The sequence below is a fragment of the Propithecus coquereli genome, unplaced genomic scaffold, assembly GCF_000956105.1.
Source record: "Propithecus coquereli isolate 6110/MARCELLA unplaced genomic scaffold, Pcoq_1.0 Scaffold563, whole genome shotgun sequence".
Taxonomy (NCBI): Eukaryota; Metazoa; Chordata; class Mammalia; order Primates; family Indriidae; genus Propithecus; species Propithecus coquereli.
The window spans coordinates 1,021,108-1,045,028 of NW_012151541.1; the positions used below are offsets into that span (position 1 = coordinate 1,021,108).

General features: G+C 54.9%; 1 protein-coding gene across 3 annotated transcripts in view; it reads right to left on the reverse strand.

Moving 5' to 3' along the window:
- TMCC2 (transmembrane and coiled-coil domain family 2) overlaps positions 1 to 23,921 on the reverse strand; it is a 39,225-nt gene that overhangs the window by 5,243 nt on the left and 10,061 nt on the right. The window contains exon 2 of one of the 3 annotated variants that reach the window (XM_012657880.1): positions 21,868 to 22,395. In XM_012657880.1, coding sequence (XP_012513334.1) covers positions 21,868 to 22,395 — 528 coding nt within the window. Of the gene's footprint in view, positions 1 to 8,071; positions 8,099 to 16,820; positions 16,909 to 21,867; positions 22,396 to 23,921 lie in introns of those variants that run through there. The other 2 variants (XM_012657881.1, XM_012657882.1) reach the window with 2 other exon arrangements.

The following is a 23,921-nucleotide window of genomic DNA, read 5'->3' on the forward strand; positions in this document are numbered from 1 at the left end:
GACTTAAAACCCTACCCCGCAATTAAACATTTCCCTCCTGCCTTGTTCCCTGCAGTGACTGCAAATAGCCCCTCTCTCGTTTCCCTGGTCCTCAGAGTCCTTGCCTATAAAATGGGGTGATCTCAGCTACTCTCAGGTCTCTTGTGAGGATTACATAAGATGATCCCCGCCCTTAGCGCAGTGCGAGGTAGACAGAAGGCACTCATTAAATGCTGAGTCTGAATCTAGGCAGCACAGTCCTTTTTTCCCTGGGGAAAAAAATGCCTGAAATCAAGCTGGCCTAAATTTATTTCAGATATTATACCAACACATTTACTCCACATTGATAGAACTACACAAAATTAAGTTCTATGTGTTAACACACGGCCTTTGATATCAAAGAACTTGGCTCTCTTACAAAGTCACTGTCCTGGCTGGGCACGGTGGTTCACACCTGTAATCCCAGCACTTTGAGCACTCTGAGGTGGGAGGATCACTTGAGGCCAGGAGTTTGAGACCTGCATGGCCAACATAGCAAGACCCTGTCTCCACAAAAAACAAAAAAAGTTAACCAGATGTGGTGGTGCACCTGTAGTCCCAGCTACTTGGGAGGCTGAGGTGGAAGGATCACTTGAGCCCAGGAGTTCGGCACTGCAGTGGGCTGTGATCACGCCACTGCACTCCAGCCTAGACCAGAGCAACAGGGCAACAGAGAGAGACCCTGCCTCTTAGAAAGGAAAAGAAAAAAAAGCTGCTGTCCTTTCCAAGATGCCCAACCCTCTTTCACTCTCTTCCTGGGAGAAAGAACAATTAAAAAATGGGTTTGGGCCTCTGGTGCATGTTGCCATTGTCTTTGTAATGGAGACAGCATCTGTCCCACCTACACAGGGGAGAGTGGGAGGAGCCAATGAGAAACCGGTGTGAAAATGCTGTGAAAAGCGAAAGTGCTTCAGGACCATAAAGGAGTATAAAACAGTAAAGTCCCCGCCTGCCATGGCCGTTCTGTGGCAGCTCGGCCCTTTCCTCCCTCGATTTGGCATCTGTCTGGCTTACAGATGGAAAAGCAGAGGTGAAGCTGGCTGTGAAACCCCCTGGAATGAGAGGGGAATGGCTACTCCCGGGGCCCGATGGTAGGGTGCTGATGCCTGGGCTGGGTCCCGGCCCCCTTGCTCACCCCTCTTCCCTACCCAGACTCCAGCGTGGGAGTCCTGCAGCAGGACACCAGCTCCTCCCTGCCCCTCCATGGAGGCCTGCGACCTCCTTGGTGACATGACGGTCTACAACGCCGGGACCAAGCTGCTCCATCTCCAGTCACAGAACATCCCCACTGTGTCCTCCTCCCCAGGGAGAACTCAGCTCCACCGGCTTCCAGGGAGGCGGCATCTTTTCCCTGTGGCCTCCCGGCTCTTCTCAAATTACTATTCTGAATGCCTTGGACCAAGGATAAAGATAACAACTACAGTCGGCCCTGCGTAGCCACAACCAACTGTGGATCAAAAGCAAGCGTTTTACACAGATGGATTCATTTAATGCTAGCAACAACCCGTGAGGTAGGTAGCGTTACTATTTCCAGTTTACAGAAGGGGAAACCAAGGCCCATAGATATTAAGTAACTTGTCCAGGACTACACAACTCCTAAGTAAAGCACCTAGGATTTGAATCCTGTCTGACTGCAAAACCCACAGCCTAACCCTACCGCATCCACAGGCTCACCGGGGAGCCTGGTCCTCTGCCACGTTTTCAGGAAGCGCAAGTCGAGATCATTCATCTTAACCGAGGCCCCGCCTCACTCCAGAGCGATGAAATAGGAATTTCACATAGCTGGGACTGTGAGCAAGGAAAACGAAAGTTCTCCCCAGTCCCACGCTGCCCTCTCCACACCCAAGTGCAAATCCTTGGAAAAGTCCAAATAATGGCTGCAGGGTTTAAAAACACCTCTGAAGACTCACCGCTGTGACATCTCCAGCTTTCCTCACCAGAGCTCACCCTAATCCTAGTGGTCTCCATGAAGACGTCACTCGCCCACCCCAGTCCCCAGCCCCCAGCCCCGCCTCAAGCTTAGGTGTGCACGCACACGCGTGCAAGCGTGAGAACGAGAGAGGGAGGTGGTTTGTGTGTGTGTCAGGGGGCAGCTGGGGAAACACTGTGCGGGAGATACCAAGATCCTGTTCGTGGTTTTTGCTCTCAAGACCAAAACACCTCAGCAACCACTTACATCTGAATTAACTCCCTAGAATAACTCTCCCTGCCAACTTCTACAACTGCCTGACCACACGAGGTCCTGATTCAGAGGCAGAGCTCAGCCCTGCTTGCAGCCTGGAGCCTCCGGAAGGCATCTCAGGGCTCCTCCCCAACACTAGCCTCCTCCTTAGATGCTCAGTCCTCACCCTGCCCACGGGGATCCAAGGATGTAGGCAGAGTTTGCCTGGAGCCCCAGCCTGGGCTGAGACCCTCCTCGAATGGAGAATGGGGTGGCCTCTCTCCGGCACTCAGATCTGGCCTCACCACACACAAGCTGGCCAAACCTAGGAAAGGTTCTTTGAGGGCTTGGAGCACAAGGAAAACATCCTGCATGCCCTACCTCTCTTCTCCAGGGTCTTTAGTATGAGCCCCCATCCCTGGAGGGAACCTTGGACCTCCCAGGTCCCTGACAGGCTGAGCTATGTGGAAAAGCAGGGTTGAAGCTGGCTGGGAACTCTCTACGAATGAGAGAACAGAAATTCTTGGGCCTGGCGGTGGGGCGGAGAGGCCTGGGGCTGGGGTCCAGATCCTCCACTGGGGGTCCTGAAGCAGGACACCAGCCCCTCTCATCCTTCCCAGGAGGTTCGCAATGCCTGGGATCTGCTGGTCTGACTCCGATCACAGAACCCCATACTTTGTTCTCCTCCCCATGGAGAGAGGCGGCATAGCTGAGGAAGGTGGGGAGTTCTCTGTGCCCTACCTTCCCGGAACACACACCCCTGCTGACAGCTCCCTTTCAGGACCCGAGAGGGACAGGGCAACTGAAGTAAACAGAGCCAAAGAGCTGGCACATAGGCAGAGGTACAAAGAAGAACTATGCTTTAACAAAGAAAGGAAAATTGGTGAACAAGAAGACAAAGATGAAGAAGCTGTTCAGAGGGATGGAACAGGACAGACTATGAGGAGAAAGACATTTGCCAAAAAAGAACAGCAATGAGATAGGACACAGGGCCCACGTGGGGCAATAGAAAGGGCCCTAAATGTGGAGTTGGACCCTGATTTGGATCCTGCCTCTGTCACCAGCTGCGTACCCATGTATATGTCATTGTCCTCTTTGAGACTGACTTTTCCCACCTGGAAAAGGGGGGCAATTTTACCTACTTCAAAGGGTTATCAGGAGGATGACATGAAACACTGAGTAAAGGGAATACAGCATGTGTCCCCAAACGCAAACAAGAGACACTTCACACCCAGCAGAACGGCTATATGCATTTTTTTAAAGGAGCTGAGTGTTGGTGGCATGTGCAGAAATGCAAACCCTTGTGCATTGCTGGTGGCAATGTAAAACGGTGCAGCCACGTGGAAAACAGTTTGGCAGGTCCTCAAAGTTAAACATAGCACTACCATATGACCCAGCAACCCCACCCCTAGGTATACACCCAAAAGCATTGAAAATGGCTATTCAAACAAACATACACAATTGTCCACAGTAGCACTATGTGCAATAGCCAAAGGGTAGACACAACTCAGATGTCTGTTCACGGACGAATGGGTCAACAAATGTGCTATTCCATATTCCATATAAAGGAATATTATTTGGCCACAAAAGGGAATGAAGTACTGATAATGCTGTAACATGGATGAACCTCAAAAACATTATGCTAAGGGAAAGAAGCCAGACACAGAAGGCTGCACATTGAATGATTCCATTATATGAAATATCCAGAATAGTTAAATCCACAGACACAGAAGCAGATTAGTGGTTGCCAGGGGCTGGGGGGGTGGGGAGGAAGGGGGAGTGATCGCATTGTGGGTCTGGGGTTTCCTTGAGGGTGATGAAAATGTTCTGGAACTAGACAGAAGTGATGGTGCACAGCCTGGGTGTGGAAGGCCAGGGTCCTCCCCTGGCTTGGGATATAGCTCCAACCAGGGTCTCATCACAGAGTGGGTCTGCGGGAGGGCGTCTGGGTCCTTTGTCACACTGTCTAATGTTGAGCAGACGCTCTTCCTAATGCACTCCCAATCCCCCCATTCTGGGCTTGGTGGCTAAAAGGAGGGGTGATAAAGATCACCTAACCCCTGGTCACCAGCAGGCAGACATACCAGGGCCCCTCAGCCAGTAGCAGGGTGCAGGTGGGCTACATAGCACCACTGCTCCTCTCCAAACGGTCACAGAGCCTCACTCAGCCCCTGTCACCCAGCTCTCTGTCCATGCCCAGCTGCCAGCACCACACCTGGGGTTGAGGCCCCCCACCATGGCCTCCTTACCCCACTGTCCTGCTGGCCACGCCACAGGTATCTGACTCCAGCTCAATCCCTGCGAACAGGCTGGACAAGCACCAAGAAGGGGAGAACTGTGGAGGGAGAGTCATGCTTCTTGCACGACCCCATCCACGCCAGGCTGTCACCTGCTCAGGGAGCCCACCAGCCAGGGCCAGGGCCACAGACTTTGTTCTACAAAAACTAAGGTCCAAGAAGTGCTGATGAATGTTCTGGATGAAACAGATGGGACGTTCTCTAAGTGTCTAGGACCCAACCATCCCTATTCCTCTCCCTGCTCCAGTGAGACCCACCCTCGGCCCATGTACAACTGAGGGCGCCCCCTCCTCATGGTGTTGGTGGCACCATGGACTCGCCTCCCTGCCCCCTTCCAGCAACACTAAATGAAGCTGGATTAGGCTGTCTGCCAGAATATGGGAGCTACCAGATCAGGGCTCCCCAGCCCTGGCTCCCGTGACCTTCCCAGGGCTGTCACCTCCTCCTGGGCCTGAGCTCAGTGTCCTCATGTTAACCCAGCCCCGGACAGGATGCCTGCTCCTGCTCCTGCTCCCGCGCACTAGCCCGGCAGCCTGGATCCCTGAGCTTCAAGAGGCGCACAGCAGACACTGTTGGGACAGAAAGTGTCCAGGCTTAAGTGACGCTGGGGTAGGGGGTGGGAGGTCCTGGCTATGTAAACTGTGAAATGTGAACCGCAGTTCTCTTCAGCAGTATAAGAGCATTAAGCATTCTGCAAGCCGGACCATGGAACCAGCTGCCACTTGCAGAGACTGTGTGCTTTACACCTGTGCCCCTGGGTGCACAAGAGACCGCAGAGGGCCCCACGCCCGTGACCCTCCTCACCCTGGGGCAGGCAGTCCCAGATTTACCAAGAGCCCCTATTAGGGTCCCCCCAGCAGGCTGACAGGAAAGAAGGGACCTTGCTGCCCTAGCCACCCGCTCAGGATTTGGAAAGACAATGTAAGGTCACTCCTAGGAAAAAAAAAAAAGAAAAAGAAAAAGAGCTTCTTGGGCTCCTGTGCTTCCCTTAGGAAAGCAGGACAGCCCCGTCATCCCCGGACAACAGAAAAAGGGTCTGGCCAAGCACCCGTGCGGGATGCTGTTCCTCGAGCAGGGTCTGGGTTTCCGGCGGGTCAGAGCCCACAGGCAAGGGCGGCCCAGGGCCGTCGGGCCACAGTGACTCAGCAGAGATGCTTCAGTCTGCTGACTGCTGCTCCGTGACTCTGATTTCAGTGGCCCGCTCCACATGGCGGACACTCAGATTTTTCTACTAGTTCCCAGAGGGAAAGGGAGGTAAAACCGACCAGGATGGAGAAGAAAACCCACAGCCAGCTAAAACCCGTCAACCCAAAGAGATTGTTTGACCTTACGGTGAAGCTAGGAGAGAGGGAACCTGACATTCCAGCCAGAGCAGCCTGGAAAAATTATTCCAACCTTAGTCCTGAAGTCAGGGGCTGCCCCCATTCTCCCAACTCAGCGGGTACAGCCTCGCTGGGCTGGCGGCTCTGTCTTCCTGGGGGAGATATCTGGGCAACAGGAAGTTGCTCAGTCCAGCTCTGGATGTGTCATCACAGCTACCCGAGCGCTCCCAGGTGGGCAAAGGGGCAGGAGGGGAAGCAGCCCACCCACCTGTTTAATGGGTGCCTGGCAGCCTACGCGGCTTCTCTCCAGATGGCAGGGAGCAAATGCTTAGACCCCTAATGGGGTACACGTGCAGCAGTGTGTACACCTGGGGCAGAGTGGGATGAAAAAACCTTGCAGCGAGGCCCCAGCCCCCACGTGGGGGATTCGAGGGGCACAGCATGCCCTCGGTGGCTTCATAAAGCATTTCACGCTGCGACAAGATTTCAGGGTGCAAACAACAGACACACAAGGAAACTCGCTCATCCTTTCACGCGGCGCCTACTCATCCCTAGGCAGTGTACAGCTGGCGGCCTATCGTCCCAGAAGCTGGGCGCCACATGGAGGAAGGCAGGGATCAGAGCTTATATTTATTTGGACCCTTCACTGTGCCCTTCTGTTTGAGCCAGCCCTTGCTTCTGGTCAAAACCAGACCCTCCCCTCAGTGCCCGGCCTCTGGAGAACAAAGCCCTTTTGTCCACGTGAATGTCCCGCACTCTGCTCTCGCCTCCTCACACCCACAGACTCCCCAGAGCCCTCTCCCTCTCTCCCTGCTGCCCCAGCTGGCGCCCCGGAGCTGTCCTCTCACCTTGGGGTCTTCTCCATTCTCCATCCTCCGAATTCTCCAAAAGCTCTAGGTACCGAACACTTTGCTCCTTCGAGACTCTCCCACGGTCCACCTGGGGTCAGGCTTACTAGACCATCACCCTTCCCTCTCCCTGCTTCCCGTAGACAGACGGGGCCACGACCAGAGACACCCCTCAAGTTCACATCAGCTCCCCTGGCCCCAGCTGCAGTGCCACATGGCTACTGGCTTCTGGAGGCATCTTTGCCAGGGTTAACGTGTCCTCTTGCACCGGGCACCCCATACCCAACCCCAGGTGCTTCTCCCAACACTTGTCAACCTAAGTTTCTTCCCTTCTCCCACCCACAAGGAGCTCTCTATAACTGGGGAGGAGAGGGTGCCTCTCCCTGAGACCAGAGAGTGAGCACGGCTGGCCTAACTGCAGAAATGGCCTTTTTCCATTTCACAACCCCAACCCTGCCCTGCTCAGTGAACTTCTCACCTTCCACCCACCAGCGGCCTCACCTGCGTGGGCACCGTTTCCCGAAGCCGGGCTGGCGACGAGGTTGCAGGGGCTCTAAGGCCCCAGCTATCCGTGGACTGTGTCAGGCCCCCGGGGTCACAGTCCCTGGGCAGCACCGGGCTGGCCGCGGGGAGCCGGGGCCTGCGAGCAGGTGTGCCCGAGCTCCCGGGCTCTGCAGCCGCCATCTCCAGTCTGAGGCCCGGCCTGGGGATTAGGGGTGGATTGCTCTGGGAGATTTCCCCCTCCTCTGGGGCTCAGGGCTGCTCCTTCCCATCTGGCAGGAGACGTGGAGGATCACCGAGTGGGAGGACCAAGCTCTGATGAGGTGCCCTCCCCAAGTCCAGCTGTCACCACTGTGAGTTCAGTGTGCATGAGGATGCCCAGGTGTGACAGGCACCAATGGGGGTGGGGTGAGGAGGGGTGTACATGGGGACATATGACATGTAAACCTGCATCGTTTGCCCACCCAGATGGTTGCTCCACGCTACCCCTCACATCACACACAGCACAGTCTCACCAATTCCCCGCGTCAGCTCAGGATGGAAGCGGGCCTCCCAGCCGGGCTTCCGGGATAGGAGGACCTCTCCAAAGCCAAAAGACTAGAGCCCGCAGGGGGATCCTTAGCAAATCCTAACACAGCCAGCTCCGCCCAGATCCTCTCCTCTCCCTGCTGCCCTGCCCACTGGCTCAGAGCACCACCACTCCCAAGGCAGCCCCTCTACTCCAACAACCACCCGGAGGAAGCAGGCAGCAGCCAGCCTCCCCAGGGGAATTCTTGGTCCTGAGATCCCATCCCAGGAATCCACTATCTGCTCTGGACACCACTGTGGCCACTTCTCCACTGGCTTCTGCTTCCCACCCCCGCTCTCTCTCCCCAGCACTGCCCAGGCAAAAACACCCAACACAAAACACCATGGCAAACTCACAGCAGTCTTTCCTTCCTTGGACTTCATCCTGACAGCCCCAGCAGGAAATCCTGTGAATAGCCAGCAGAGGGGGCCAGAGGTCCACAGCGGACGACAGTAAGCAGTGAGCAGCGGGATGCGGTGGCCAGCGGAGCCCAGGGGCCTGCTGGGTCTCTCTGATACAGTTTCCCACGGCAGGCGGAATCACTGTTCAAAGACGACCTGGATTTTGCACCCACTTGAGCCTACAAGGGACTCAGAGCTTAAATACTGAGGGTCAACATGGGTCATGCTGATGGGGCAGTCCCAAGCTCAAGAAGGTGAGAAGAGATAAGGACCCAGTGCTATCTCTGGGGGCCAGTGCCAGGGCTTGCAGCCAAAGTCACCAAGATCAGGAGTCCCCACACCCTGGGCTCACGGAAACTGTACAAACATCTGTGGTGGCCGATGACTTGGGGTTTGTGAGGACAGAGGCCTGGCACAGGCACAATACGCAGGTCCTGATTTCTGGGGCCAGCTCTGACCTGCGGGGTCAGAGAACACTTCCGGCGGCTTCCCACTTCTATAAATGATCTCCCTCCTATGGCACTCGATCTTTCTACTGCGGCACCAAGCGCTGTTCTTGCGTAACGGTTAACTGTAAGGAAGGCAGGGATCAGATCTTACATTTATTTGGACTTTTCACTGTGCCTAGCGTAAGACTGACCTTCCCTTAAAATTTACATTGTTGAATGACTCAATGACCTACCTCATTTAGCTGCCATGAAAGTCCATCTACCACAGCTCTGTCCCAGTAGAAACAAAGACAGCTTGGTCTTCTCATCCTCAAGACATCCCTTCCCTAACCCCTCCTTTCTAGGCCCCACCAAGCTAAAATTTTTGACCTTTTCTTAAAAGCAAAAAAGGAGGAAGAAGGTGGTGGTAGCAGGAGACAGTGACGGGGAGAGGCTGGGTGAGCTGCGAGCCCCGGGGCCCTCTCTGCGCAGTAGGTCTTACCCCCCCAGGCTCCGGGATCAGGAAGGCTCAGAAGCAGCAGACAGAGGTGTCTGCAACGCCACACTGACCCTTGGGAGAGTCACGCCCAACCCCAGGCATCTGGCATCTCCCTAATGGGAGGTTTCAGCTCCACTCCAGGAGCAACCTACCCATCAGCACGATAACCAACAGCAGGAAAAAGGGGGTTCAGGGGTGAACCAGCAGGCCGCCAAGAGAAAAGAAACAAATCGGAGCCAGGGGGGTGTCTGCGAGGCAAGCTAGCAGGAGAGAGCCTTTTCCCTCTCAGTCTGCTCTTGTCTTTGTATGTGAGAAGTATTCCCAAACGTGCCAAGGATGCAGAGAGTCCAAGGCACAGTGGCAACAGCAGGAAAGGCGACCCAGAGCCCTGGGTGTTAGACTCACAACCATCCCTGTTCTGCCACCTTGGTGGAGACAGCACAGGCTCTGAGGCTCGGTCTCCACAGGTGCGATGGGAGGAGGGTGTAAAGAGTGGGGCAGAAGATGAGTGTGTCTGGCAGGAAGACGTGCCACAGCTGGGCGCCCAGGGCTCTGGATGAGCCTGGCAGTGGCCCAGAGTGCTCGGGAGTCAGAAGGCCTGGTCGAATCCTTACCCTGCCATCGCTGCTCCGCGGCCCCCAGCCCTGTCCCTGCTGCTTCACAACCGCAGCCTGTGAGGAGGCGGGAGCACTTGCAAAGTAGCAGCTGCACAAAGCGGACTCAGGGGATGACACTGGTGGCCTTGGGAGACGGAGGAGACGGCGAATGAGCTGAGCCTCGGAAACTCTCTGCAGCTGAGTCTGTTCTCCTGGCTGCAAATGGTATGTGTGGCCACTCTCTCCCAGGGCCCTGTGCAAATGCCCGACACATCGTAGGTTTCATCAAAACAGGGGCCTAGTCTTGAGGCTTCCTCACCACATATGTATGTGCACACACACACACACCACGGTACTCCAGATGGCATTTGGAAGACTTGGCCTGGGGCAGAAAAAGCCAGAAAAGTAGCTGCCATAGGGAGCCAAGTGGAGAGAGTGGCAGGCAGATGCGGGCACTAAAGCAGCAGGCCCCGAAGCGACAGGGACTGCAAAGCAACCCTTCTGCAAAGACAAGCAGCCACCGGGTACGTGGCATCGTGCACTTCCTCGTCGGTCTTGGCCATCCCCTGCTGCCACCTCCTCTCCGGCCTGGCTGAGATGGGGGCCACATCCCAGTGAGGAAGGGCGGTCGCCACCAGCAATGCACAGGGCAGGCCGCCGAGCTGAGGCCGGAGTCTCTGGTCTCCCTCTTTCCACCCTTCCAAGTTGAGCCTGAGTTCGCAGTGACAGAAAGGCTCTTGTCGTCCCCAAAGGGTGTACAGGAAGGAAGCCCAGGTCCTGGCACAGGCTCTGCTCTCTGCACATCCAGAAGGTCTCGGCCGTCTCTTTTACTGGGTTTCCCTTAGTTTAGTTTTCCCCCCCATATCCTTCTTCCTCTTCCCTTAATTTCTATGCCATGCCCCTTCTTTCTTTAATAGCCTTTAAATATTACATTTTTTATTTTCTCTTCCTTTGCCTTATTATTCTTCGGTTCTCTCCCACCCCTTTTTAAAAAATCTCCCCACTTTCTTTTTTTTCCTTAAAAAAAAACACAAATCACACATTTCGAAGGGTGGGAAACCTGAGAAGTCATAGGTTTTAGGAGCAAAGAACAACATTGAAAAGCAGCTAAATTTAGCAGCTTAGAATGCAAGGTGAGGCCTTAAAAAATCTCAGGCCCCAAATGCGCTGTGAAAATCTCCCAGCGAGGATTCCTCCTTGAAAGGCTGTCAGCTTCTCTAATGTTCACCACGCCCACTGGACATGGGGCTTGGGAAGTGGTCATTATTCAGAGTTCAGAGGTCCCTCCCCCAGTGCTCACTTTCAGACCAAGCCAGAAGGTGCATCTTCTTTTTTTTTTTTTTTGAGACAGAGTCTCACTGTGTTGCCCGAGCTAGAGTGCCATGGCGTCATCTTAGCTCACAGCAACCTCAAACTCCTGGGCTCAAGCCATCCTCCTGCCTCAGCCTCCCGAGTAGCTGGGACTACAGGCATGCGCCACCATGCCCGGCTAATTTTTTCTATGTATTTTTAGTTGTCCAATTAATTTCTTTCTATTTTTAGTAGAGACGGGGTCTCGCTCTTGCTCAGGCTGGTTTCGAACTCCTGAGCTCAAACAATCCGCCTGCCTCGGCCTCCCAGAGAGCTAAGGTTACAGGCGTGAGCCACCGCGCCCAGCCCAGAAGGTGCATCTTCTTAGAAACACGTGTTACCAAAGAGCCCTCAGGGAAAGTTAATATTCTTCAGCGTGGTGGGGCATGGTGGCTCACGCCTGTAATCCTAGCACTCTGGGAGGCCGAGGCAGGAGGATTGCTTGAGGTTCAGGAGTTTAAGACCAGCCTGAGCAAGAGCAAGACCCCATCCCTACTAAAAATAGAAAAAAATTAGCTGGGCAGCTACAGGGGAGGCTGAGGCAGGAGGATCACTTGAGCCCAGGAGTTTGAGGTTGCAGTGAGCTATGATCACACCACTGCACTCTAGCCAGGAACAGAACAAGACTCGGTCTCAAAGAAAAATGTAATATTCTTCAGCGTGAAGTACAGCAACCAAGGTGGGCATGTTTCCTGGGAGCACGTGGAGAGGCACAACCACATGAGCTGGAACAGGAGATGGATGGCAGGAGTGGAGCCAGCTGCACGCACACAGCTGCTTCTCGGGTGGGGGGCAAGGGGACCTTCTCTCCTGCGGGGCCTTTGCCGGTCTAATGCCATAGACACAGCTGTATAGGGAGTCTTTCCTGGGCAGGGACAGCAGCCAAGATACTGGGCAGTGGAGAGAACTACTTACCTAGGTCACTTTTAGGCATATCGGAATTTGAACCAGGCAGGTAGAAAAGACGGACAATTTCATGCCTTCATGGTCACTCTGTTGCCCTGGAGGAGGGTACACTGGGAATAGCCCCAAGAGAAAGCGACCCAGAGAGGAATCGGCATCTTAAAATTTTTGGACAATTTTTGGGAAACAGAGATGCCCTCTGCCCCACCCTATTTGCCAAGAATAATTCAGAATGATTCCTTTAATAGAAGCGGACTGAAACACAGAACTCTTGGGCGACCCTGCTGACTCAAGGGCTTGGAGCTGGCCACGAGCTGACGCGATTAAACGAGAAGCGTGTGTGTGTGTTCTGCTAACTGTAGCAGGCTGTTCGCCTCGCTGTGGATGCCGGCAAGGTTTTCAAAGGGACGTGACCGGCAACATCCTGGGGCACAAGCCCATGACGGCACCGAGCCCCCGAGGAGCCAGTAGACGGGCACGGGGCCCAGATTATATCTGGGTCTGAAGCTGCCTTCTCAGACTGTGCGGAAACCTTATATAATGCAGTTGGTGTTACACAGTGCTTGTCTTTCCAGGGCAGGGTTCGCCTTTCCAGCTGCCCAGAGGAGGCCTCCTGGTCACAGTATCTCCCTGCGTCTGATTTAGCTTTTGCTGAGCATGCTGAATTATTCACTAGCCATGGATACGGCCCGGCTCTGGGGTCCCAGGGGTGGGATATCTGGAGGGCCGTGAGGAGGAGGAAAGGGATGTAGTGAGAACTCCCAGAATCAGACTTAGGGGAAAGTCAAAAAGGATAAAATGAGCAGGGCGCAGGGGCCTCTGCGGTGGCCTCTGGAGGACGAGGGAGACAGAGGCTGGGGGGGCCAAGAGCAGCAACACCCCAGCACTTGTCCCTGGAGACAGAAGGCAGGTGGAGAAGGTTATTGTCCCCAGAAACTGCACTCATCCCCCGGCCCCCCACTGAAGCTCAGGGGCGCCCCGAAGGAAGGCAGAAGGGTATGTGCATTTGCTCTGCTTCTACTTCAGAGCCCTCTGTCCCATGGGGTCCAGACAGAGCGAGCCCAGCCTTCGCCTGTGAAAAGAAGAGGCAGAGGCAGGCATCGGGTTAATGTTACTGTATTTCCATTGCCTCATCTGGCACCGAGGAGACCGGGGTCACGTTTCTCATCTCAGGGATGTGGCGGATCCAGGGAAGACTGTGCCGGGTAGCCGGGGAGACCTGAGCCAACTCCCATGACCATGCCCACGTCACCAGCGCTGGCTCCTCACCGTCTGGCACCTGACAGCAGGGCGCCTCTCTTGCTGATGGTAATCAGCACCAACGCGGAGGGCTGACACCCAAACCTCGAGCACACCTTCCTCTTGGGCAGCGCCTGAGCGTGTCCGAGGGAGCTGAGGCTCAGGGAGAAGGGTGGAGACCTGGCCGGCATCTCTCACCTGTGTCTGGGCTAGCATCATCCCAGCCCTGGGTGGGGGCTGCGGACAGCAACACACAGGGAGCTTGTCTCCCACAAGGTTTTGGCCTGAGCTTAGGGACAAGGGGTGTAAGAGGGCACGACCTCAGATCTCGGCTAGGTAACTTGGAAATTACCTACTTTCACCCCTGTATCCTGGGGAATTCTGGGCTCCCAGAAGCCAGAGCTAATCTGAAGAGCACTGGACACTTTCAGTATAGAAAGAGCCAGTGGGTGTCAGCGGGGAAAAGATGAATAAAGGCTAATTCTGGAGGCCAGTTGCTGGCTGAGTCTGTTCCAGAAGTCAAGAGGATGCTGCTGTTTATGGTCTCTGGTGTCAGAGCTTCAGACAAGGAACAGAGTCCTCATTTTTTGGCCCCTCTCCTCATTGGACAGGACCCTACGAGGCAAGGGGCTTCGCCCCAACATGAGGAATTCAAATCAGACTCAAGGAAGAAATCTTGGCTCTCCGGGCACACCAGGAACTACAGCTATGGAGGAGCCCCAAGGCCTCTGGGGAACACGGGCTTTTAATCACTAGGACAAGGAACGACAGTTCGTGGCAAATCTCAGAGCCGCCCTGCTCGGCGTGGCAAGCGGCTGGCGGCATGGGCACAGCCTCGGGAGGCTCAGAGGAAGAGAGAAGGGAAGAGGAGACGAGGTGGGGTGCGGGAGGGGACACAGGAGGCAGCCACCCTCCCTCGCTTCTGGGTGTGAGGGCAGGCTGGCAGAGACCTGTGCGTGCAGGTGAGTGGCTGTGTGACTCGGAACGTGGATGCACTTGAGTGAACAGGCCAAGTGGCCCAGCTGGGCCCTAGAGCAGGACCCCTTCGGCCTCCCATGGAACCGGGCCTACGAGCTCAGACACATCAGGGCCCCCACAGCTGAGCCATGATGTTTGGGAACCTCTCAGCAGAGCCGGCCCCGCCCACCTCTGAACCAGCAGACTCCCAGACACAAACATACCAGGGCCCCTGGGCAGCTGCCAAGATCTCAGTCTTCTTGGCAAGAGCCAGGGGCTGAGGGCGGCCCCTCGCTCGTCATCCCTCCGAGTAAACAGGGGTGCTTGTTTATGCCAGGGTGGAGAAGAAATCTTGTTGTTGGGTAAATCTGGAGGGGAGCACACTGAGAGGAAAGCAAGGCCAGAGTCTGCTCTGGTGTAGGTGATGAGCTGCACTGCAAGGCTTTCCCCGTCTGGCGCCTGGAGATAACACCTCCAGGACAGGTCAGGACGTGCTCTCTCCAGCCTCCCCACTTCACCCCGAATCTCTCCAGCCTCCCCATTTTACCTCGAAGCTCAGCTGGGGAGATCTTGGCCCCCTCCCTGCCTGCCTGCCCTTGGAGCCAGGAGCAGCAGACTGGCCTCTCAGTAAGATCCTACACCCAGGCACCTCCACGCAGCCGCCTAAGGCTGTCCAGACGCCCTCCTGGCTCCTCCCCATGCTGCTCCTCAGCCACACTGGGCATGGGAGGGGAAGAGGTGAGCGAGGCAGGAGCATGGGCCAGCCCGGCAGAGCGGGCTGTAAACCCAGCACCCCTGCTCCATCCCCTTCCTGACCTGCTCCAGTTGGGTGCATCTTGCGCAAGCCCAGGGTGGGCAAGGCTGGGCAGGGACCACGGGGACAGCTGGGGAGAGGTTCTGAAGAAGGCCAAGGGGGAACCCTGATGCCCAGCCAGACATGGGAGACACGAAAGGGAATAGAACCCTCTGACCCTACATTTCCATGCACTGCTGGTCAGCAAAATAAAAAAAAAAAGGCAGGGGACCCGTCTGCTTTCTGAGGAGTCAGGTGGCCCAACTCCATCCCCACTGCACATACAAGTGGTTCTTCCTCCAGCCTCCACGGCCTGTGTTTCCTGGAGGTCATGGACACACAGATGGGGAAACGGATGTCACCTGCATTCTCTACGCACCTGCCAGTGCCCCAGTACACCGACAAATGACGACAACTTTTTCCCCACTTACAGACGTAAGACACAGAAGATGGTTACCTTTCTCAGTGTCACACACATAGTGGAAAGCAGAACAGCAAGGCTGAGATGACAATTTTTTTGTTATATTTACAGGGAAATGATTGAAGGGCCAACCTTAGAAATAGCTAACTGGATCTAGCGGGAACAAATGATGGCCAAACCACCATCACCAAGGCTGAGCTTCCCTGGACTGTGAACCTATCTGTTCCCATCACACCCTGCTCCCTTTGCGGATCAGGGTCCCCTACCTTCTTAGGGTGGGGGCTGGGGTGAGCCTCTCCAGGACACCTGAGGAACTTCAGCTGCCTCCAGGGTACTGCAGTAACTCAAGCCCGACAGGGCCCACTCTGGTCCGAAAGCCAGCTGGTGAGCTGCTAAACAATGGAAGGGGTGTGGGGAGTGGAGGAGGTTTATGAATTAAAAATAGATGCTAGTAATCTCCAGGGAGCTTGCAGAGAACATGTGGCTGTGTTTACTCGGGAGAGAAGAATACCTCCTATTCATGCCCGGGGACCAGTGCGGAACCACCATGGCTTCCCATGCAAACCAATGGCCTCTGGGTCTGGGGGAGTCAGCTGACACAGCAGGGTTTACTGACGGCTGGAAGACCCCTTTCCTCTAGGATGAGGAAGCAGCTCTCTCCTCAGGACCCCCAGGGCCACACCCACCCTGAAGGGACAGCTGCAGGACAGGAAAACCATACACCTGAAGTGGAAATGGCAGCCAAGAGACAGTCATCCTCCCTTGGGCTGAGGCAAAGCAGCTCCCTGTGGATACTGCATAAAACGGTCCTTAGCTGTTTCAGTGACATCAGACCTCAGTTGGGTCTTGGGGACAGACTAGGAACAGAGGATCTAGTCTCCTCTCTGCCAAGACCTAGCTGGGTGCCCTGGGCAAGCAGTGTGTTGACATCTCTAGGCCTTAGTCTATTCCTCTGTAAAATGGAGATGATAATACCTGCTCTGCCAACTTCACAGGTATGCTATTAAGATCAACCAGGCAATACATGTTCCAAAGCTGAAAGTTCTAAATAAGGACATAAAACAGTCACAGCAACAACCATCTTCCCCATTATCACCCCGAACCGAGGGACCCGTCCCCCACTCAGGTCACCCAAGAGTCTCTGGCCCTGGTCTTTCACAGGCAAGAAGAGAACCCTACTTCCCCTCCACGTATCTCGGGGACAGCATGAATACCAAACGCAAGCCACATGGAGAAGCCTCACAGAGAAGCTCCCCAGCTGATGCGCCTGCCCCGCACCCCCAGGCCCCTGCGTTCCCAGCCAGCAAAGGTTAACAACCCTTTGCCAGCTCCCAAAGGCACCCGTGCCCACCCCACTCCCTGTGCCTGCTCGGGCAGCCAGAGCTCTTCTGGGGAGCCCCAGGCAACCAGAGGCTACGCAATTTGCACTTTCCCTCCTCGTAAAACAGCCACATACCAGAGACCCTCGCTTGACGGGATTTTTCTAATTCGATCTTTAAAATGTACTAACTGACTCACCTGTGAGAGGTGGGCCTGGCTGCTGCTGCACGCAGGGTGCGCGCTCCTCAGGGGCTGAACTGCCGGGTTCATTCTGCTGGGCTTCTCCATCTCTGCATCTCACAAAGCCACGCTCCCCTTCCAGCCAACACTCCCGGAGCTCACTCTAAGAACAGACTTCTCCCCAGTGCAGGCGAGGCTTGCAAATGGTCCAGTCCCATCATTTTAAATACTATCTATATGCTGACAACTCCCAAATTTATGCCTCCAACTTGGATCTCTCCCCGGGACTCCAGACTTGTACATCTGACTGCTTACTTGGCATTCCCATGTGGAGGTTTAATAGCCATCTCAAACTTAATGTAACTAAAACCCAGCTCGAATTTATGCCCCCCCCACAGCCCTTGCCAGACACCTGTTCTATCTGCCGTCTTCCTCGACTCGGTCCACAGCAATTTCGTCTCTCCAGCTGCTGGGCCAAAAACCTGTAAGCCCTCTCTGACTTCTCCCCCCTCCGTCATGCCCAATCCAACCCATCAGAAACCTCTGTGGCTCTATCTTTGAAGCCAACCCAGAATCCAGCCGCTTCTCTCCACCTCCACCACTCCCACCATCATCTCACCCCCGGAGCATTGCAGCAGCTTCTGAACTAGACTCCCTGCTCACACCCCGGCTCAGTCTACTCACACGGCAGCCAGAGTGATCTTCTTAAAAGGTATTATTCATCCATACAAAACCTTCTAATGACTTCCCATCTCACCAGGGAAAAATAAAATCAAAAATCCTTTTCCTGGCCTCCTAGGCCCTATGTGATCTGCGGTCCCCCCTACTCCCTCCCCATGCCCCTATCCCCCACCCACCTGATTCTCTTCCATACTCTCCACCGTGTTCACGCCACTCCAATCACACTGACCTCCTTTCTTGCAGGTTCCTTTAATACCCTGAGCACATTCCTACCTCAGGGCCTTTGCACTTACTGGTCTGCCCACCTGAAATGCTCTTCCCCAGCTATCTACAATTCACTCCCCCACACTATCAAAGAGGCTTTTTCTGACCAACCTGACAAAATTGCACACCTACCCCCACTCCTCTCTATTCTCTCAGCCTGCTTTTATTTTACTTCTTAGCACTCATCACCACCTAATATATTATATAGTCATTTATTTAATGGCTGTCTCCTCCCACTAGGACGTAAGCTCCATGAGGGTAGCGGCTTTGCTTTCATTCACTACTGTATCTCCGGTGCCTAGAATAGTGCCTGGCACATAGTAGATGCTCAATAAATGTTTGTTGAATGAAAGGGAGGCAGGGAGCTGTCCGGTGAAAATGTTGCCCACTGTGCTGCTAAAGAAGGGAAGAGGCAGCCACCGACCAGGGAAGGCTCCGCTACCGACAGATGGACATAACCACATGTGAAAAGTCCTTTCTTCTTGAAGAAATCTAGAACCAATGTCATTTGTGGAATACATGAAATGATTCAACATCTAGTGGTGAGAAATTGCTGGAAAAAATCATCCCTCAGGGTAATGATGATGTCAAATTGTGGTCTGAGGTTGCTCTGTGTTGAGTACGCTGGAGGCTGGGCCCCATCACTGATGACAGCCGCCAGCTGGCACACACACAGGCAGCGTGGCACGGTGGAACGAGCTCTAGCCCTGGGGGCAGGAAACCCAGGTTCTAGCCCCGGCCCTGTCACTTGAGAGCTATGTGGCCTGGGATAAGTCACAGCCCCTTTTTGGAATCTATTTCCTATGTAAAATATTGGGATATCACCGCCTGGCTTATCCACCTCACAGGATGGCTTTAACGAATTCACGAAACGATGTCTACAAATGCACTTCCTTGGCTGGAAAAGCACAAAACCAAACCTGAGCTGCTACACGGTGCCAGGCATACGGCAGACACACAAATGTTTGTGGAATGAACAAACTCCCAAACGTTTTCAAATGTCAAGATGCACAAGAACTGGAGAAACAGTCTGTGTTGACGGGAGCACAATTCTAAACCGTGTGTGCGGAGAGGTGTCTGCTCTGCTGATAATTTATGGTAAAAACGACTCTATACCAGCGTTGTCCTTGGAAACCTGACGCTAGAAAACCCACCGGGCCTCACATCCCCCAAAAGTAGGACCATCTGGTCATCCACCATCTCTTCTACTCTCACTTTCTTCTACTGGGGCTGCCTTCTCTTTCATCCGCCCTCTACTAGACCTTCCAGACTCTTCCTTCCATGGCAGACAGGCTGCCTCCTGCCCACAGTGGCACCTGGCCCCCTGCAGGCTCTGCTGCAGCTCCACACGCCCCGCCCCGGGGCCTCGTTAATCGCGGAGACTCTTGCTCTCTCTCCCCTCCCACATTCCATGCACTCGGGAGGTAGGACCCGCATTCTGCTGGGCTCAGTGTTGCTTCAGCAGCGCCACCCCTCACCCTCCTCGCCCTCGAGGATAAGCCTGGCCTCCTCTGAGGTCCCGGCTGCTGCACTCTCCCCTCTGCCCTCCACTCATCAAAGCCACCTGCTGCCCTCCCCGCTGACCACTGTCCTGGGGAATGTCAATGTCATGTGGACGGCCCCTCCGACGACCTAACCACTTAGCTCTTGCTGCCTCAAATGCATTGTCTTCCCATCCATTCCCTGTCTGCCACACTCCGTAAGTGTACCCTAACCCCCATCCTCCCTATCCAGCCCCCTACACCTCAAACTCCAATGCCCTCTCTCCTGTTTCTCTCACTCCTCCTTACTCGCAAGGCACCTGCTCCCTGGGGCCCTAAAACCCCCCAAATCCTTTTCTCCACACTCATCAGCCTTCTACCATTCCCCCTTCCCCACCAGCCAAGATGTCAAGGTCCAACCCTTGGGGCATTCTCTGACCCAAACCCCTCTGTCACCCCTGACCTTTCAACACGCCCTCCCAGCAACCCCCAGCCCCTAATCCGTCCGATAACCCTTCAGCTCTGCTCCTACCCCCGGTGGCTTTAGACCACTAGAGGAAAACCAAACCACAACCCCAGGGGCGCTGCCAGCGCGAAGTGCGAACCTCCATAGCGCCAGATGGGTCGCCCCGTGCTCGGCCCCAAGCCGAACTTTCCTTCCCCTCGCGAGCCAGCTCTCCCCCTCCCCGGAACTCTCAACAAACAGCCACACCTTTGGTTCTTTCCCCACACAGACTGAGTGTCAAGTAAGAACTCATTTCCGGCTCCCAGAAGTGACTTTCTTTGTGACCAAGGGTAGCGCTGACACCTTCTCACCTACTCATTGACCTCATGCCAGTGAGGATGCCCTTCCTCATCGCCATCTGCAACCGCTGCCTTCGAGGGTCCTCTCTTGCCCACGTAGGGATGTGCTCGAGTCCTTCTCATCTTGGAAAACCCAACAAAAACCAGAGGCCTCAACCCCATGTCCTCCTGTCCTTGCCCTTCCCAGCCAAGCTGCACAAGCTCCCTCCACTTCCAGCATCTCCTCAGTCCTCTGGAACTGGCTCCGGACACGGTTACCAATGACCCCCACTGCTTGATACGCGCCTACACGCATTTCCACACCCAGACCTGACTGCCGCCGCCGCCACACATCACTCTGTGACGACTTAGTCCCCAAGTTCCTTTCTCTCTCGCCTCAGCGCCACCTCTCTTCGGGCCTACTTCTACAGGCCTGGCTGCTCCCTCGCAGGCCCCTGGGGCTTGGCCTGTCCCTTATACGTCAGCTGGATCTGTCCTTGGCCCCCTTCACACGTGACGCATGCCCCTTTGAGGATCTCACCCACGCCCGCAATTTCAACCTCCGTGCCGACTCCCAGAGCACCAGCCCCGGCCTCGACCTCGACCCCACAAGCCCGACTGCCAGTCGGTCCTGTCCACTTGGACGGCTCCCCGGGCACCTGCAATTCGACAGGTACAAAAGTGAACTCATCTTCTTCCCCCAAAACATGTTCCTTCTCCTATGATTCCTCAACGAGAGAATTCCCCCGTCCCTAAAGTTGCTAAGCCAGAAACCTCAGAATCTCCTCTACTCCTCCCCTCCCTTTGCCCCATATCCATGTTCTCATCTAGCACTATTGACTCTCACTCCCAGACATCTTCTGAACTTGTCTCCCCCTTTCTGTCCCCTTGCTGCAGCCTACACTATCGCACTAGTTCCAGAAACGGTTTCCTTCCCTCCAATTCTGCGCTCCCTTCCCCATCTGTCATCTACGCTGCGGCCCTGCCTGACACCCTTTGATAGCCGCACGCTCAGCGTGGCAAGGTCTTTCGTGATCTGACCTCTGCCTACCTGTCAGTCCCCAGAAGCACTGAATGCTGCCACCACAATGACCCCTGGTAACCCCGAGCACCCGCTTGCTTGCACTTACACACGCTACACCCTGCCCCAGGTCTCCCCTGGCTAAATTATGCTCCCTCCTCAAGACACAGCTCAGTGGGCTCCTCCAGCAGGTCCTCGCCGGCTCCCCTCCCGTCTCAGTCCGCGCTCCCTCGAAGCTCCCACAGCCTCTCTCAGAGCCTTGTCACCCTTCGGCACTAAGTTCACCAAGTGCCAGACTAGCTTTTCTCCTCCCCAAACAACAATCCGTCCAGATTCCTCCCCACCTTCTTTGGTTGGTAGTAATAGTAAAAATGATACGATGCCAGGCTCCACTCCAAGTATTTTATAAATGTTAACTCATTTAATCCTACAACAACTCTACAATCATTATCCCCGTTTTTAATTGGTGAAACAAGAAGTTAAGTGACTAATCCAGCCAGTTAGTGGCAGAACCAGAGCTAGTTCCAGTCTGTGCTCTAAACTACTACACTTCCTGCCTCTTGATAGTATTTTTAAGGGGAACAGCCAAAATTAACATCACCCTGAGCAAAATGTGATTTTGAAACACAAACTCCTAAGCAAACAAAAAGTAGCCATTTGGGGGATCAACTCTTGTTTGGGGCTTAATCATACCTCTGGCTCGTTCAACCCGGACAGATCACTCTGCGGGTGGCAAAGCGTAGTACCCACCAAGGATGCCCCCAGCTCAGCCCCCCAGGTCTCAGCAAATGGCCCTGACTCCTGAGTCGCCCCCTACTTGAAAGGCCCACCTCACCTTGTCTCCGCCTCCCTCGGCCTCCTCGGCCAGCAGGTACACGTTGCCGCCGTCGGCCAGCAGCAGGGCAGTGTCGGTGGTGGAGGAGGAGCGGGGCCGGCACTGGTGCTGGTGCAGGATGGCGGCCAGGCTGCTGTCCTGGGGGGCCTTGCGCAGCAGGTGGGGGCTGCCGCGCTGGGGCTCCAGGGAGCTGCTCTTGGTGCGCCGGCTGCCGCCCCCGCCGCCCCCGCCGCTGCTGTGCAGGCTGGCGCCCCGCTTGATGGAGGGCCGGGAGCGGATCTGCTGCAGCACGCGGTTGAAGGCGGTGGGCCGGGCGGGCAGATCGTGCAGGGACATGGCATAGGACACGCGGTGCATCTCCGGGGAGCGCTCCTTCTCGTCCGGGGAGTCATGGTCGGACGTGCCCTGCTGCTGCTGCTGGGAATCCTGAGCCGTCTGGTGCTCCCTCTCCCGCGAGCGGCGGCGGCTGTGGAACAGGTGCTTCAGGCCGTGGCCGAACATGGAGCCCTCCGAGAGCTGCTGGATTTTCTTAAGGGGGAAGAGACGAAGAACCCTGGTGAGTGGAAAGCTCTTGGATGCCCAGCTGGGCCAGGAGGAAGGGGAAGGGTCTGTTCTCGGGAGACCAGCATAGCTACTACAGCTATCTAAACCTGCAAGATCCCTAGAGGTGGCCTGTCACGCCTCAAAGGTCACCTTGTAAAAAGGTGGCAACCCAGACCTATCTTTTCATTCCCAAAGAAACGTACCCCCTGTTTCCCACAGTACATTCCCCATCAAAACGTGGGTTCAGGGTTTCTAGGAAAGATGCCCTCGGGGCTACAGTCTGGGGCTGAGGGGCACACACAGGCAGACTTGGCTCACTGGATTGGATCGTGTAGACTGATCTCGCCCCCCACAACCCTTCAGTCTTTTCCTCCTTCCAAGTCAGACCATCCTTGAAGCTGCACTGGCTCTTTCGGACCACCAAGCGTCCATTCCAAACATGCCTCACTGAAGTGCTCCTCAGGAAGATCAAGGTCATCTAATCAGGTTATGCTGTGGTAGCAGACACTACTAACTGCCTACCCAATATCCGTTTCCCTTTCTGTCTTACCAACCAAACTGCAAGGACTTAATTCATCTTGCTAAAAATTCCTGCTTCATCAGACTCCCTTGCAGTTAGGGGTAGCCACGTGATGCAGTTTTGGCCAATAAAAAGCAAGGTGAGGGGTTCTGGGAATATTTTTGTTTTCTTGATAAAGGCACTGGCCCTACTTCTTTCCATCTGGAATGTGAATGTAATGGTTGGAAATGCAGCAGCTATTCTGCACCCATGAGGTCATGTGGTTGATGATAAAGACCTACACACAGACGGTGGAGCCCAACGGACAGGCCTAGGAACGTGGTGGCCTGTGGAGCCACCAAACCAGTCATGAATGCCTACCCTAGGATTCTTGTTGCACGAAACAAATAAATCTATCTTTGTCTACACAACTCTAGTATGATTTTCTGTTATGTGTAGCCAATTTCATTCCTGATGTAGTTGGCAATAAAATAAACTTTATTTCTATGAGCATACCTTGGAGTATAGCCAAGACCGTGACCAATTCTTTAGTATACATTTGGAACCAGCTATCCAAATGGGTATCCTTCCCCTCAGACTGGACCAAAGCAAAGAGGCCCTGGAGCCCAGCGCTGCCCTGGCCCAGCCTTCCCTCCTAGCCCGCCACTGAGGTTCTCCGGCTGCTACTAGGAAAGACTGCTCAGAGACTGGTCGCTGTATGGCCCACCAGGGTGAGGCAACCGTGGTGTAATTCCAGACAGCTGCTTCTGTCAGGGGACGGTATATCTGGCCAGGCCGAGCCCTCTACAAGAGCTTCGGAGCTGCTGAGAGGACAGCTGGAACTCGGAGCATCAGGGGAGACCCCACACTCTGTAACTCCTAAGAGGGAAACTCAGAACGCCGCCATTTGGGGCTCAATGAGCCACAGCAGGTTTTCCGGTGTGAGGAACAACCCACAATCTCATGAGGCAGCCTCATTTAAAAAACATTCCCAAGAATTACACACACTGGA